The sequence below is a fragment of the Felis catus genome, chromosome B1, assembly GCF_018350175.1.
Source record: "Felis catus isolate Fca126 chromosome B1, F.catus_Fca126_mat1.0, whole genome shotgun sequence".
In the NCBI taxonomy this organism is placed as follows: domain Eukaryota; kingdom Metazoa; phylum Chordata; class Mammalia; order Carnivora; family Felidae; genus Felis; species Felis catus.
The window spans coordinates 85,199,602-85,213,816 of NC_058371.1; the positions used below are offsets into that span (position 1 = coordinate 85,199,602).

At 38.1% G+C, this 14,215-nt stretch overlaps 1 protein-coding gene across 4 annotated transcripts in view; it reads left to right on the forward strand.

The window, feature by feature from the left end:
• The window catches only part of RNF150 (ring finger protein 150), a 292,025-nt gene that overhangs the window by 171,351 nt on the left and 106,459 nt on the right, over nt 1–14,215 (forward strand). For all 4 annotated transcript variants that reach the window (XM_045055827.1, XM_045055826.1, XM_045055828.1 and 1 more), the window contains exons 3-4: nt 6,230–6,301; nt 8,491–8,573. In XM_045055827.1, the coding sequence (XP_044911762.1) occupies nt 6,230–6,301; nt 8,491–8,573 (155 nt within the window). The remainder of the gene's footprint in view (nt 1–6,229; nt 6,302–8,490; nt 8,574–14,215) is intronic.

Sequence of the window (14,215 nt, forward strand, 5' to 3'; positions counted from 1 at the left end):
TCCTAAACTGGGAGTTTTGCAAGGCCTTCATTTTTGTGGCGGTGATGACAGGTCTCCTTTCACAAGCAAGCCAGAGCACACATCGTTAAAATGTGCCCCATTCAGGCCCAACACTGCCCGCAACAGGGAAAGAGAGCCTCTGCAGACAACTGGACTGGAGGATAAAGTGGCTAGGACACAATAGCCAAGTGCACACAGCACACATAGGAGACACTCCTGTAAGTGCCAGGCCCTACAGAATAGGACACAACACTGCAGGGCACCACAGAACTTCTTCTTCATAAAGCCATTACCCTCAAGAATAGGAGACATAGCTGACTTTCCTAACATAAGTGATATGCACAATGGAGAATTTAAAGCAATAATCATAAGGACACTGGGACTTGAGAAAAAAGTGGAGGACAACAGTGAGATCATTAATACAGAGATAAGTAATAACCTAGCAGAGATAAAGGGCTCAATAAACAAAATGAGAAACATGCTTGATGGGATGAACAGCAGGCTGGGAGAAGCAGAGGAATGAGTTAATGGCCTAGAAGACAGAGTTACGGAAAGTAATGAAGCTGAACAAAAGAAAAAAGAATCAGGCAAAATGAAAATAGACTTAGAGAACTCAGTGACTCCATCAAACATAATAACATTCATATTATAGGGGTACCAGAAAAAGAAGAGAGAGAAAAGGAGGCAGAGAATTTATTTGAGGAAATAATATCTGAAAACTTCCCTAACCCAGGAAGGAAACAGATATCCAAGTCCAAGAAGCACAGAGAGCTGCCAACAAAATCAACAAAGGCAGATCCACACTGAGGCATATTGTAATTAAAATGGCAAAATATAGTGGTAAAGAAAAAATGGTAAAATAAGCAAGACAAAAGAAGACAGTTACATACAAAGGAAAACCTATAAGGCTATCAGGGTATTTTCCAGCAGAAACTTTCCAAGCCAGAAAGGAATGGGTGGCATGATATATTCAAAGTGCTGAATGGGAGAAACTTGCAGCTAGGAATATTCTACCCAGCAAGGCTGTCATTCAGAGTAGAAGGAAAGACAAACAATTTCCCAAACAAAAACTAGAGGAGATTGTGACCACTAAACCAGCCCTGAAGGAAATATTAAAAGGGACTCATTGAGTGGAAAGGAAAGACTCATACAGACCATACAGAATTCAAAATGGATTAAAAACCTAAATGTGAGATCTGAAATCATAAAAATCTTAGAATAGAGCATAGGTAGTAACATCAGCCTTGCCAAATTTTTTTCTAGATAGGTCCCCTGAGGCAAGGGAAACAAAAAACCAAAACCTATTGGAACTACATTAAAGTAAAAAAAGCTTTTGCACATTGAAGGAAATAATCAATGAAACTAAAAAGCAACCTACAGAATGGGAGATGTTTGCAAATGATATATTGATAAAGGGTTAGCATCCAAAATACATAAAGAACTTATAAAACACAACACCTATGAGACAAATAATCCAACTTAAAAATGGGCAGAAGAGGGGTGCCTGGATGGCTCAGTGGATTAAGCATCCTGCTCTTGATTTCAGCTTGGGTCATGATCTCGCAGTCCATGAGCTCAAGCCTTGCATTGGGCTCTATGCTGACAGTACAGAGCCTGCTTGGGATTCTCTCTCCCTGTCTCTCTTTGCTCCTCTCCCACACACATGCATGCTGTCTCTCAAAATAAATAAAAAACATTTTTTAAAAACTGGGCAGAAGACACGAACAGACATTTCTTCACAGAAGACATGCAGATGGCCAACAGACACATGAAGAGATGCTCATCATCACTGATCATCCAGGAAGTGCAAATCAAAACTATAATGAGGTAGTTACCTCACATCTGTCAGAATGGCAAGAAACAACAGATGTTGGTGAGGATGTGGAGAAAAAAGAACCCTTGTGCACTGTTGGTGGGAATGCAAACTTGGTGCAGGCACTGTGGAAAACAGTCTGGAGGTTCCTCAAAAAGTTAACAATAGAACTCTCCTACAATCTAGTAATCCCACTACTAGACATTTATCCAAATAATACAAAAGCACTAGTTCAAAGGGATACATGCATCACTATGTTTATAGCAGCATTATTTACAATAGCCAAGATATGGAAGCAGCACAAGTGTCCATCGAGGATAAAGAAGATGTGGTGTATATACACAATGGAATATTATTCAGCCATGTAAAAGGAAATCTTGCAATTTGCAATGACATGATGGAGCTGGAGAGTATTATACTAAGTGAAATAAATCAGTCAAAGAAAGACAAATACCATATGATTTCACTCATATGTGGAGTTTAAGAAACAAATGAGCAAAGGGAAAAAAGGAGAGACAGAGAGGGACAAAGCAAGAAACAGCCTCTTAACTACAGAGAACAAACTGATGGTTACCAGAGGGGAGGTGGGTGGAGGGATGGGTCAAATAGGTGATGGGGATTAACGAGTGCACATGTTGTGATAAGCATTGGGTGATTAAAAACTTTTTAAAACAACATTCCTTTCGGGTTGTGTCAAAAGAAGTAACTATTATATAATGAAGTAATAGAATATAAGCAACAGTTAAGACAGAAAAAATATGAATGTTGTGTGTATAAGTCAGCATAAGCCACATTACAGACTTTCTAATAAACGGACATGCCTGGCTTCACTTTTTTATAGGTATTTTTCAGAACTATATAAAGTGTCTCAAAAATTATTTTAGGCTCTTGTAATGCACTATTTCATCTCTTTTGTGAAACAGTAATATTATACTATATTTAAGTATATATAAGTATATAAGTATACTTATAAGTATATAGAAGTATAATAAGTATATACAAGTATATATAAGTAAGTATTTAAGGTTGCTCTACCACTGGAATGATAATTTTACAAATAGATTATAAATTCCATGAAAATAGGGGTTATGCTCTATATTTCACTATTTTTCCCTTATAATCTCATCACACAGGATTATGCATAGAGGGGCATCTGGGTGGCTCAGTTGGTTAAGTGCCAGTTTTGGCTCAGATCATGATCTTGTGATTCATGGGTTCGAGCCCCATGTCGGGCTCTGTGCTGACAGCTTGGAGCCTGGAGCCTGCTTCAGATCCTATGCCTCCCTCTTTCTCTGCCTCTCTCCTACTCGTGCGCGCGCTCTCTCTCAAGAACAAATAAACATTAAAAAAATTTTTAAAGAATTATGTATAGAAAACAATATACTCAGTATGGTAAATAAAACCTCATTACAGATCAACAACTGATTGTGATGCTTAGGAACGCTGACTCTGAACCCCAGTTAAACACACCAAAAGCAATTTCATTCTCTTCATTAGCAGACTTGTACTATGAAAAAATTGTACTCAATTATGTTTTGAATTTCAACAATTTAAGAAAAAAATTTTAAAGAATTGTTTAAATAAAATTAAATTTTGAAAAAAATATTTCTGGTTCCTTTGAGTATAATCTGTGACTGTTGTTTGAAAATAATACTTGCCACTTAATTGCTCTGCTTAGCCCTTGAAAATAAAAAACAGTTGATGTGATTTTGTTGAGGCCAGGTATTATGTAATACACATTAACACAATTGCAAAAATATCTGAGCTCTTGAATGAAAAACAATCAACCTTTGTTTATTTGGGTCCAGATTTCTTATTTTAAATGTAATATCCTACAGGTTTGTTACACTTACTCCTAGTAACTAGTAGCCTTGTCTCAATTCCTTTCAATTCCTGCTCCAGGTTTCTTTTCCAGTGGAAAGCAACTCTTGGTTGAGACTGACTGGTTTTGCAAAAGCCAGGACCACAGCTTTGCTTACCTTACCACATATATTGCTTATAGTTTGTCCGTTAATTTTCCTGTTAACTGGCTAAATTTCATAGATGGTTTTTCATGCTTTAAAAAAAATCTTTTGGTTTAAGATTTTAATTCACTCATCGAACATTTATGGAGTTTCCATTAGATTGTAAGCTAGAAAGAGCAGGAATTAATGTGTTTTTGAACTAGCATTTTTTTTAAGATTTTTAATTTTTTTAAGTATTCCCTACCCCCATAATGGGGCTCAAACTCACAACCCCAACATCAAGAGTCACATGTCCTATCAACTCAGCCAGTAGGTGCCCCTTTTCACTACCATTGTTTCCAAAACCCTGGGACAAAATAAGTAATTCAAAATACATGTGGACTAATTGTCAGTTATCAAAGGCAGCTTTACTCTAGGTGCTGGGACCTTCTTGAGGGAAATGTAACAGGGATAGGTGGTACAAACAAATGTCACGTTGCAAATGTTATGACAGTGTTATGAAGCAGCGGGAACAGATTCCATAAGGTATAGACGAGAAGGATCTTCTGTGTTGGGAGACATGGAAGAAGAGCTCCCTGAAGAAGTGGCCTGAGTTAAGATCAAAGGATTGTAGATCAAAACATAAGAGGAAGAAGAAAGGACAGAGAGTTCCATCCTGTTTAGTTTCATCTCAGTGTTTTTCCCTTTCACTCAATGTGCCCCCCACCATGGTATTTATCATTATAAACCTTCCTTGTTTTTCCTGCTACCTTAGTTTGCTAGCTACTCATGGACTTCTGCATAAATCTCAAGTGTATGTAGGTCTCCTTTTAGGTAACAACCAAACTTTTCTGTTAAAATTGCAGGTAATCATTTAGAAACTAAGGACAAAATATAAAAGAGAAAATGAATTAACAAGGAGAACACCTGTCTTCTACTTAATTTACTTATTTGCTGCGGTATGCTTGAGGAAGTGCCATATTGATAAACACTTAATAGATTTTGGCTGGTTAGTTCCTTGGCTGGTTGACTGATTAGCTGGCTGGCCAGATGTTGGTTGGCTGCTAGCTGATTGGTAGGTTGGCTGGCTAGCTTGCCAGGTATTGGTTGGATGGCTGGTTGGCCACATGTCCATTGATTGGCAGGCTGGCTGATTGGTTAGCTGGTTGGCTGATTGGATGGATGTTGGTTGGTGGGCTGACTGGCTGGTCTGTTGATTGGGTGATTAGTGAATAATAAGAGTGGTAGTTTAGCTTTGGCTTTACAGTCAAACTTAATTTAATTCAAATTCTGACTGAGTTTTCATTGACTATGATATAAACAATTAAGTTCTGTAAGTCTCAGTTCTTTCTATAAAGTACTATTTTTTCCTATAGGGTTATTGTAAGAATGAAGGTGATATCGCATATAAAGCTTAAGCAGTACCTAGAGTATGTTAACTGTTTGTTAGAATATGTTCACAATTTTAAAGAAAAGAAAGAAGCTTGAGTATTATTTTCAAAAGGAAAAAATATTAATGAAAGCAAGTGATTATTCTTGTTAAATGTCTTATTTATTATAATCCTTCAAATATGTTTCACTACTGCAAATACACATCTATTACAGGATAGTACCTAAGAAGGAGTTGCTACATGTAGAAAACTCACAGGCACACAAGCAAATCTGCTTGACAGATTAAAACTTAACTCTCTCATCACCCACCCCTTCTCCCTCTCCCCTTCTTCCTCATTGGTCTATCGTTACATTATTGCAGGGCTCACTAGGATGGCAACTTTCCCTATCAAAAAAAGAAAAAAGAAGTGATAATATATTATTTGACATGAGTTACAGTGGTTACACAGGTGTGTGCTTTATAATTATTTAAGCTGAACATGTATGTTTTATGCATTTTCCTATATGCATACCCACTCTTAAACATACACAGAGGATGCGAAATTGGCATGTAGGAATGTGATGGAATAGGATAGTACAGGTGAGATATAAATCTAGGCTGGGTCTGTATAAGCAAAGGAAATCCCTTAAAATTCCACATTGAAAGAAATACACAAACAATAAACCCTGATTGTGCAAAAGGAGATGAAGTTTATTCCAGCTACTCCAGAATGGCTATCTCCTTGTACAAGTTAAATGGCTAGAGTGGCAAGTTACTGAACTTAGGTGTGTGTATGCTAGTCTGCACAACTGTAACCCGCTCTGGAGTCCCTGTAGTGCGGGATTTTCCCATATCATTTGTCACTTGCTTAACATTGCACATAAGGAGCTTCTCTCAATGACAGAGCTCTTTAATAGACCTCAATTACTAGAACCACTTTGCACAAATATGACTACCCCATCTCTTCTAGCCATTGTCATTAGCACTCATGCCACTTGTGCATGATTTCAGAGATAGCTGGCCTGGTTTATTAAATGCCATCAGAAACAAGGTCAAGAATTACACATCTTTATTACTCACAAGCAGCTTTTGGTTTTTCAGCGCCGACTGGGAGATGCAGCAAAGAAAGCGATCAGCAAGCTCCAGGTCAGAACCATCAAGAAGGGCGACAAGGTAACAGCCTCTTTTCTTTTTGGTAAGGGGCTATCTTAAAACAGTTGCTGACTTTTCTGGCAGCCAGGGTAGAAGAGAGGGAAGGGTGGGAAAAGGGGATACGTGACAATAGCTCTCCTGTAAGTCTGTTATTATACCCATCTTTATTAATATAATTTAAAAGTTAATAAGATACAGGCAATAGAACAACAAAGTCATTGGACAGAATATATAAGAAATTGAAATCAAGTAAGTATAGGAAAAATAGGTGGAGGTAGGATGAAATTTGTACACAAATATATTACCTGAACTGTGTAACAGAAATGGATCCCAAGTTTAGGTTGGGGCTTTCCAGGAGCCAAGACAAAGACAGAAAACATATTCAAGCAATATCTAATTACCTTATTGTGGTGTCCCACAAGGTAAAAGCCAAATGGTTGTCCCTAGTGTTCCAACTTGAGAATATTTGTCCATGAATCCTTGCAAAGAAGACAGTGTTATATGATGAGTGATGTCCTCCACTGATATTCAGTCCCTCTGACTCTAGCATCTAGAACCCCCAAGTCATTGCAGCAGCCTCCCTAGCTGTAGAATGATGACATAAGGCCAAGAGCAAAAGCATATCTTTTTTAAATTCACTATAATTAACCTACAGTGTTATACAGTAGTTTCAGGCGTATGACCTAATGACCCAACAATTCTATACATTTCTCAGTGCTCATCAAGATAAGTGTACTCCTGGGTGCCTGGGCAGCTCAGTTCGTTGAGCCTCCGACTTCGGCTCAGGTCATGATCTCATGGTTTACGGGTTTGAGCCCCATGTCGGGCTCTGTGCTGACAGTTCAGAGCCTGGAGCCTGCTTCAGATTCGGTGTCTCCCTCTCTCTCTGCCTCTCTCCCACTCACGCTCTGTCTCTCTCTCCTTCAAAAATAAACATCAAAAAAATTTAAAAAAAAAAAAAGATAAGTGTACTCCTAATCACCCTTATTTACCTGTCCCCTCACCCACTTCCCCTCTGGCAACTACCAGTTGGTTCTCTGTATTTAAGAGTTTGGGTTTTGTTGGTTGTTTTGTTTCCTTTTTTTTTCTTTGTTCATTTGTTTCTTAGATTCCACCTATGAGTAAAATCATATGGTGTTTGTCTTTCTCTGACAGACTTATTTCACTTAGCATTATATTCTTTAGATCCATCCATGCAATCACAAATGGCAAGATTTCATTGTTTTTTATAACTGAGTAATATTCCATTGTGTGTGTGTGTGTGTGTGTGTGTGTGTGTGTGTGTACACACATATATATACACCACATCTTCTTTATCCAGTCATCTATCAATGGACACTTGGGTTGCTTCTATATCTGGGCTATTGTAAATACTGCTGCAATGACCATATCAAAAGCAGAAGCATATCTTGAGGAGGAACAATAAAACAGTATAGTCCAGGCCCACAGACTTCTAAAGGTCTCTCTTCTCCCCAGAAGAAATTATAGAGCAGCGGATTGCAGTACATGTATTTGGGGCTCCTTGGGCCATTGTAAGGGATTCTCAACTCTTACATGTATTGTCTTTAGTCTGAATAATTGATTTGTCTCACTACATGCTGCTGTTTTTCAACTATGTAAAAATGCTATTGAGCTTGATAAGATGAAATTCGTTTAATTCATTACTAAACTTAAAGTATATTTTTTCATTACTTTTTCCCCTCAAACAGAAGAATAAAAGAGCAGGGACCACCACATAAGTCATATACAATGGGGTATTGAAAGAGATTTATATACTTGAATAAAAAGTTAAATCCATCGTTCTGGAGTTGTGTACATAAGATTCCCAAGGAGGTGATAGATGAAATATCGTTCAGACAGTTCTCCCTAAACGCTATTTCTCATCCTTGAGCTTTTGATGTCACCTCTAATTATAATAAATAGCATTCTCAGTGATGGTATTTTTAAAAATTGCTTTCTCACAATTATAATAAATAGCATAATTAGTAACGATACATTAAAAAACCGTTCCCTTACAAAAGCGCTTGCAGTGGAACCCAGAAACAAAAAGTGGAGGTTGGAAGGAATGGAAACTGAGCAATTTTTGATTAAGAAAATGGCAGCTGGGCCATTGAAAGCCTTGCTCCAAGCAAGCTCTCCTTGCTTGTTTGGATATTTCCCCAAGAGCTGAAGCTACACAAGTAGGCTCATCTGTATTTTCTCTGTTACAGGAAACAGAGCCCGATTTTGATAACTGTGCAGTTTGCATTGAAGGGTACAAGCCCAACGACGTTGTACGGATCTTGCCCTGCCGGTGAGTCACTGGGCTGCCTGCTTTTGAATGGGGTGTGCATGCCAAGTGCCTGCTGACCTCCCTGGCTCAGACCTGCATGGCCTAGCCCAGCAAGGTCAGTCTGCACAACCATTTCCGGGTTTAAGTATCAAACAATCAAAAACCTTGTTCTTTTTGTGTGACTGTTCCCCTTGAAAACATTCTTTCTTGTGAAAGAAATATTTTTCTGATCTTCCTTGCACCAAAGGATGAGTACTGCTCTTCATTAGAACCTCATGATACACAATTTGATGATATGGCTCCAAGTAAGAGCTTTCTGTAACAACAAAACTGTGGTATTTAGAATCAGTTCCCACTTTCACAAGTGCAGTTTTAATATAATTAATGAACTCTTAAAAGTATGCTGTGAATACTCATGAAGGGATCAACAGCCAGAATATGGTCAGGAGTACCTGGGAAGTCAAAGACAAATTCCATTTCCCTTGTTTTTGGTTTTTTTTTGGATTTTTTGTTTGTTTGTTTGTTTGTTTGTTTGTTTGTTTGTTTTGTTTGTTTTACCAGCAGGATGGGAATGTGACAGTCACTCCAAAACTTCTAGAATTTGGAAATGCCAACAGGTCTAGTTTCAAGAACTCCCCAAGTGATTTCTTGTATAACCCTAATCCTTCTCCCTAATTGAAATTCACTGTTAAGGTATTTGAATTTTTTATATGGCTAAAATTAAATAAGTTTAAATACTTCAATGAAATCAAATACTTCATGACTGCATAAAAGCTGTCTTCCTATAATTAAACAACTTTTTTAGTGTTGTTGTTGCATCTGTGAAGTATCCTAGACATAAAAAAATTATCCCTTGAAGAAAGGTTCTTCACTTAGAAAGATTAGCTTTAAAAATTCTTAAGAGTATTTAAGTAAATAAAGTAGATAAAATACACAAAGATATAAATCAGGGCACCTTTAAGAACTGTTTTTTAGAAATACAAAAGAAATAAAATATGCCTGTAAAGGAATTAGTTTAATAATCCCCAAATGACAAAGAAGTGTCAAAGAAAAGGACAGGGTATGCAAATAAATGCAGAAACTCCCAAGGGGAAAGGATCTCTTCTGAAATGCTTTTAGGCACATTGATCATCAGGAAAGGGCCTGGAGAAAAGTACACTGTGCTGGCCCTAGCCAAAGCCTTCCCTGGGGATTCACTTTCCCTAGTTTATAGATGCTTGACTGTCTCTACGGCAAAATCATAAACTGGGACACATGAAGGCTCGTTGGGTCTTCCTATGAGGGAATGTATCAATTCTCTCTTCAGACATTACACTTGGTATTTACTTGGTGACTTCTAGAAACACTGGCAAAGAATGGCAGGCGGTGTGTGAGCTACAGAGATGCTGCTCCAGAGGTAGCATTTTTTTATGTCTACAATATTTTACTAAGGGTTTCATAAAGCCTCATAGAAGCGAGGAACGTGCTTTGCTTCTGCTTGGTGTATGTTTAGAGCTCTATGAGGGTACTACTGAAAAAAAAAACATCAAAGCAAATTTAAGTTGAATTGAAACTTTTTCTTGAGAATATAAATGTAATTAAGAAAATCTGTTTTAAAAACTATATATAGCATTACTTTAGCTCTGTAATCCATATTGTATAAAGTGACTTCTTCATCTAGAGCTCTGTCATGTATATTCCATGTTACTGCATAGAATTAACTAGAAGCTGCATAATATCCAAGCCATAGATGTACCACAATTCAATTTACCATGCGCCTGTTGTGGAACACTGGCTGATTTCAGTTCTTAATTATGACAAATTACATTGCTTTAGCAGTGTTTAGATTGTCATCATGTACTATTCCAGATCTATCTCCTACAGTATAATTTTTGGAAATACTAACCAAGGAAATAGCATTTTAATATTTACAAAAAAAAATAAAACTTTAGGAACTTCAATTATATTTATACTAGCCCTTGCCCTAGGCCAGTTCAGTTTGGCCTGAAACTCTTCATTTTTACATTATTATTTGGTTCTCAGCTCATTCCTTGATTCTTTCTGCTTCAAGCTTCTTATTGTCCATCTGCTTTTATTTCCTTATCGTGGGCCCTGCTTTAAATAACAAAATAACAGTGAGAATTACCAAGTACAGGTTAGAGTTCCTTATCGTTTGATCTTAGATGAGCCATATATATTTACTCTTTGAAGAGCTCATCCATTTTTTCCGTGCTGACTTTAAAGTCGAGATATTTTGATGCCTGTTGCTTGTTTCTGCCAGACAGTCTGCGCTAATGGATGTTATCAAACAAATGCACTGGCATTTGCTTTTTGCTACATAATTTCCTCTGGGGTATGATTAAGCCCTAGCTCCTATGAACTTTATAGACTCTCTTTCTCATTATTTCCAGGCTGACTCACCCACAGAATTTTTTGCATCCCCTCGGAGTATAAACAGTTTCAAAAAAAAAAATCTAGATTTTGTCTTTCTTCTTTTATACTCTTTTCTGCAGCCTCCTAACTTCTGACACACCAGGTACATCACTTCTCTATTGGGGTCACTTAGGGTGTCTTTCCAAATCACTCCAGGATATTCTTGTACCATGATTTTTTCAGAGTCATTCTCTTGCTTGTGTCTTTTGGAAACCCTTGCACAAATTAGGATGAATTAATAAATGATCTCCCTTCCTTATTTGTAGTCACGGCGATTACTGAAGTTAAGTCATGCACATATGCACTTACCATTTTCCCCAGGGGCCTTCTCCAGCACGTGCACAGACGAGGCTCCCTGTGGGGCCAGACAGGCATGCACATCCACAGCAGCACGCAAAGCACCTCAGGGTCAGACAGGGCCAACTTTTGTGGTTTGGGTTTGATCCTAATACACCACTAGGATGTTTTCCAAAGAACTTTGATTTTGCTTACAGCATCTATATGCCGAAATCTACATTACAGTTTACTTTAGGGCTGGTTTTGGTGAGTCAGATTTGTACTTGTGATTATGATTTTTAGCTACAGAAGATATTTTATTGAAGCACTGAATTGAAATGTTATTGTCTTCTCTTGTCCAGAGAATAAGTTGGGCTCTCAGATTCTTCCCGTGGCTTTTATCCTACGGTGTTCCTTTTCTTCAGTAGTTAACCATTTCAGTCTATTTCGCTACCCAGTTTCAAACACTCCGGCTCAAAAAGAATCTGACCTCCTTGGGCAGGGCGAAAGTCTGCCATTAAAAAGAAGAAGAAGAAGAACGAAAGAAAGAAAGGAATATATGCATCCTTTCCCTAGGTGCCTGTAGAATTATTTCCTTTCTCTAATGGATCCCTACAGCATTATCATTAATTTAGGAGGGTATTAGTGTCTGCTACTGTCTTTTCCTTTGACTTTGGGAACTCTTGTATGTTGTAGGAACAATTTTAAAGGGCCTGAATGCTTCACTTGAAACAATAGACATTTATTTTGTGGCAGCCGTGTGCCAGGCATGGTGTGAAGTACCAGAGTTGAAAACTCTGGCATGATCTCTGCCCTAAAGGAAATCAGTCTAGTGTGGAAGAGAGAGATGTGAGTTTAAACAAGCAATCACAATTCAGAGCGATGCGTACAACAACCAAAGCAAGATGGATTTTAAAAAGTTGGAGGAAGCAAAGCTAGGCACAAGAAAGGCTCCACAAAAAAAGTACATTTTCACACTAACAGCAGTTTGCTTTGTCTATTACATCTTCATTATAGAAGATTGGTATACTGGATAAATACTTAATTATCTGACTCCCTCAGCGTTAGCAGATAACAACTGCTAATATTTGTGTATATTTCCTTGCTTTGATTTGCCATGCCTATTTTTTCAAGTTTGAGACACTACTGTCAACATCGTTTATTATCCTCTTTTCACTTAATATTCTAAGAATATGTTAGAAATGGTTCTAGATTATTAGTGGCTCATTTTGACTTTCTTTTGGCCTCTGACTCTGTAGGCAGAAGCTGATCAAACTCTAAATTAAATAAACCAACCAAAGCCCCTGGCATGTTGGTGCTTATTTAGAACCTGCTCCTCAAGAGTCCAGATGTTTTCACAGGCCAGTCAGAATATTCTGAGGTTAAACAGGAAGGTGTCCTGGCTCCTGTTAGCTTGTTTCTTAATAACCTGTTGATGAGCTCTTCGCGTCTCACCATCCCACCCCACTTAAAGAAAACAGACAGGGGCGCCTGGGTGGCGCAGTCGGTTAAGCGTCCGACTTCAGCCAGGTCACAATCTCGCTGTCCGTGAGTTCGAGCCCCGCGTCGGGCTCTGGGCTGATGGCTCAGAGCCCGGAGCCTGTTTCCGATTCTGTGTCTCCCTCTCTCTCTGCCCCTCCCCCGTTCATGCTCTGTCTCTCTCTGTCCCAAAAATAAATAAAAACGTTGAAGAAAAAAAAAATTAAAAAAAAAAAAAAGAAAACAGACAAAAGCAGTTTTTCACATACAGATGGTATCATTGGGTTATGCAGAAGTGACCCGTGGAAGCAGCATGCCCTGCTGGCTCCCTGTCATGACAGTTGGATTACAGATAACATCCTTTCAAACTAAATTATCATCTTTGGTAGATATGCCCCCACTTTTACCTTGCTCATAAACAGAGTTCCCATGCAACAAATTCCCTCATATAGTCACATTTTGTAAACAGTGTTTCCTGGAGGACACTGTAGGAGGCAGTCACTACTACCTGGGCTCTTACTGAGGGCTTTGATTTTGGTATTTTAGAGCAGGGGTTAGTGGTTGGATAAGGAAAGCAACTTAGTTGTAACACCTATCCCAAAATAGTTCTGGTTGGGAAGCGTTGCACTTACACTGTTTAGTGTTGAAGCTTCAAGCCAGCTTCCAGTGTTTGAAGGAGAGCAGTAGGCAGGGCTGCTCTGAGCACCCCCTGAGTCAAGGTCAATGAGTAGCCTGTGGGTCCAGGGCTTGTCCAGGCTCCTGGTTCTTCACAACAGGAGCTCATTTTTGTCCTGAGCAGGGTTACCTGTTAGATCAGATAATTCTGGAAAGGGTTGGGGGGATAAAAGATACATAACATAAAATTGACCTTTTTAACCATGTTTTAAGTTTATAATTCAGTGGCATTAAGTACATTCACATTGTTGTATGATCACCACTACTGCCCTTTTCCAAAACTTCATTTTCTCAAACTAAAACTCTGTAACCATTAAATGTTAACTCCCCATTCCCCTAGTCTGGAGGGTTGTGTGTGTGTGTGTGTGTGTGTGTGTGTGTGTTGTATTTTTAATTTAGCCTTGACCTTTATTATAAAGAAAATGTCAGTGAAGAAACCTAGATTTTGATGTAAGCATCTAATTTAACTTAAAGTTGGCTAATTAATAATCCATTTTTACATATTCAATTTAAAACCTAACAAAGAATGATAATTATTATCATTGTTGCTATTATTATTCTTGTTACTATTATTACAATACTAATATGATGTTACTATTATTATGATTAGGACTATAAGTGCTCCTGTTATCATTACTAACATCATTACCACCATCCATTCTTTCCTGGCTTTCTGTAGTAGCTTTCTCACTAATCTTCCTGCTTCAACTCCTGCCCCTTAATTATTCATTCTGATAAGTCTATTTTTAATTATCCAGCTAGATTAGCTGGACTCCAGGTACTTTTTTAGCAAGTACAACTTTAAACTCATTAAATGTATC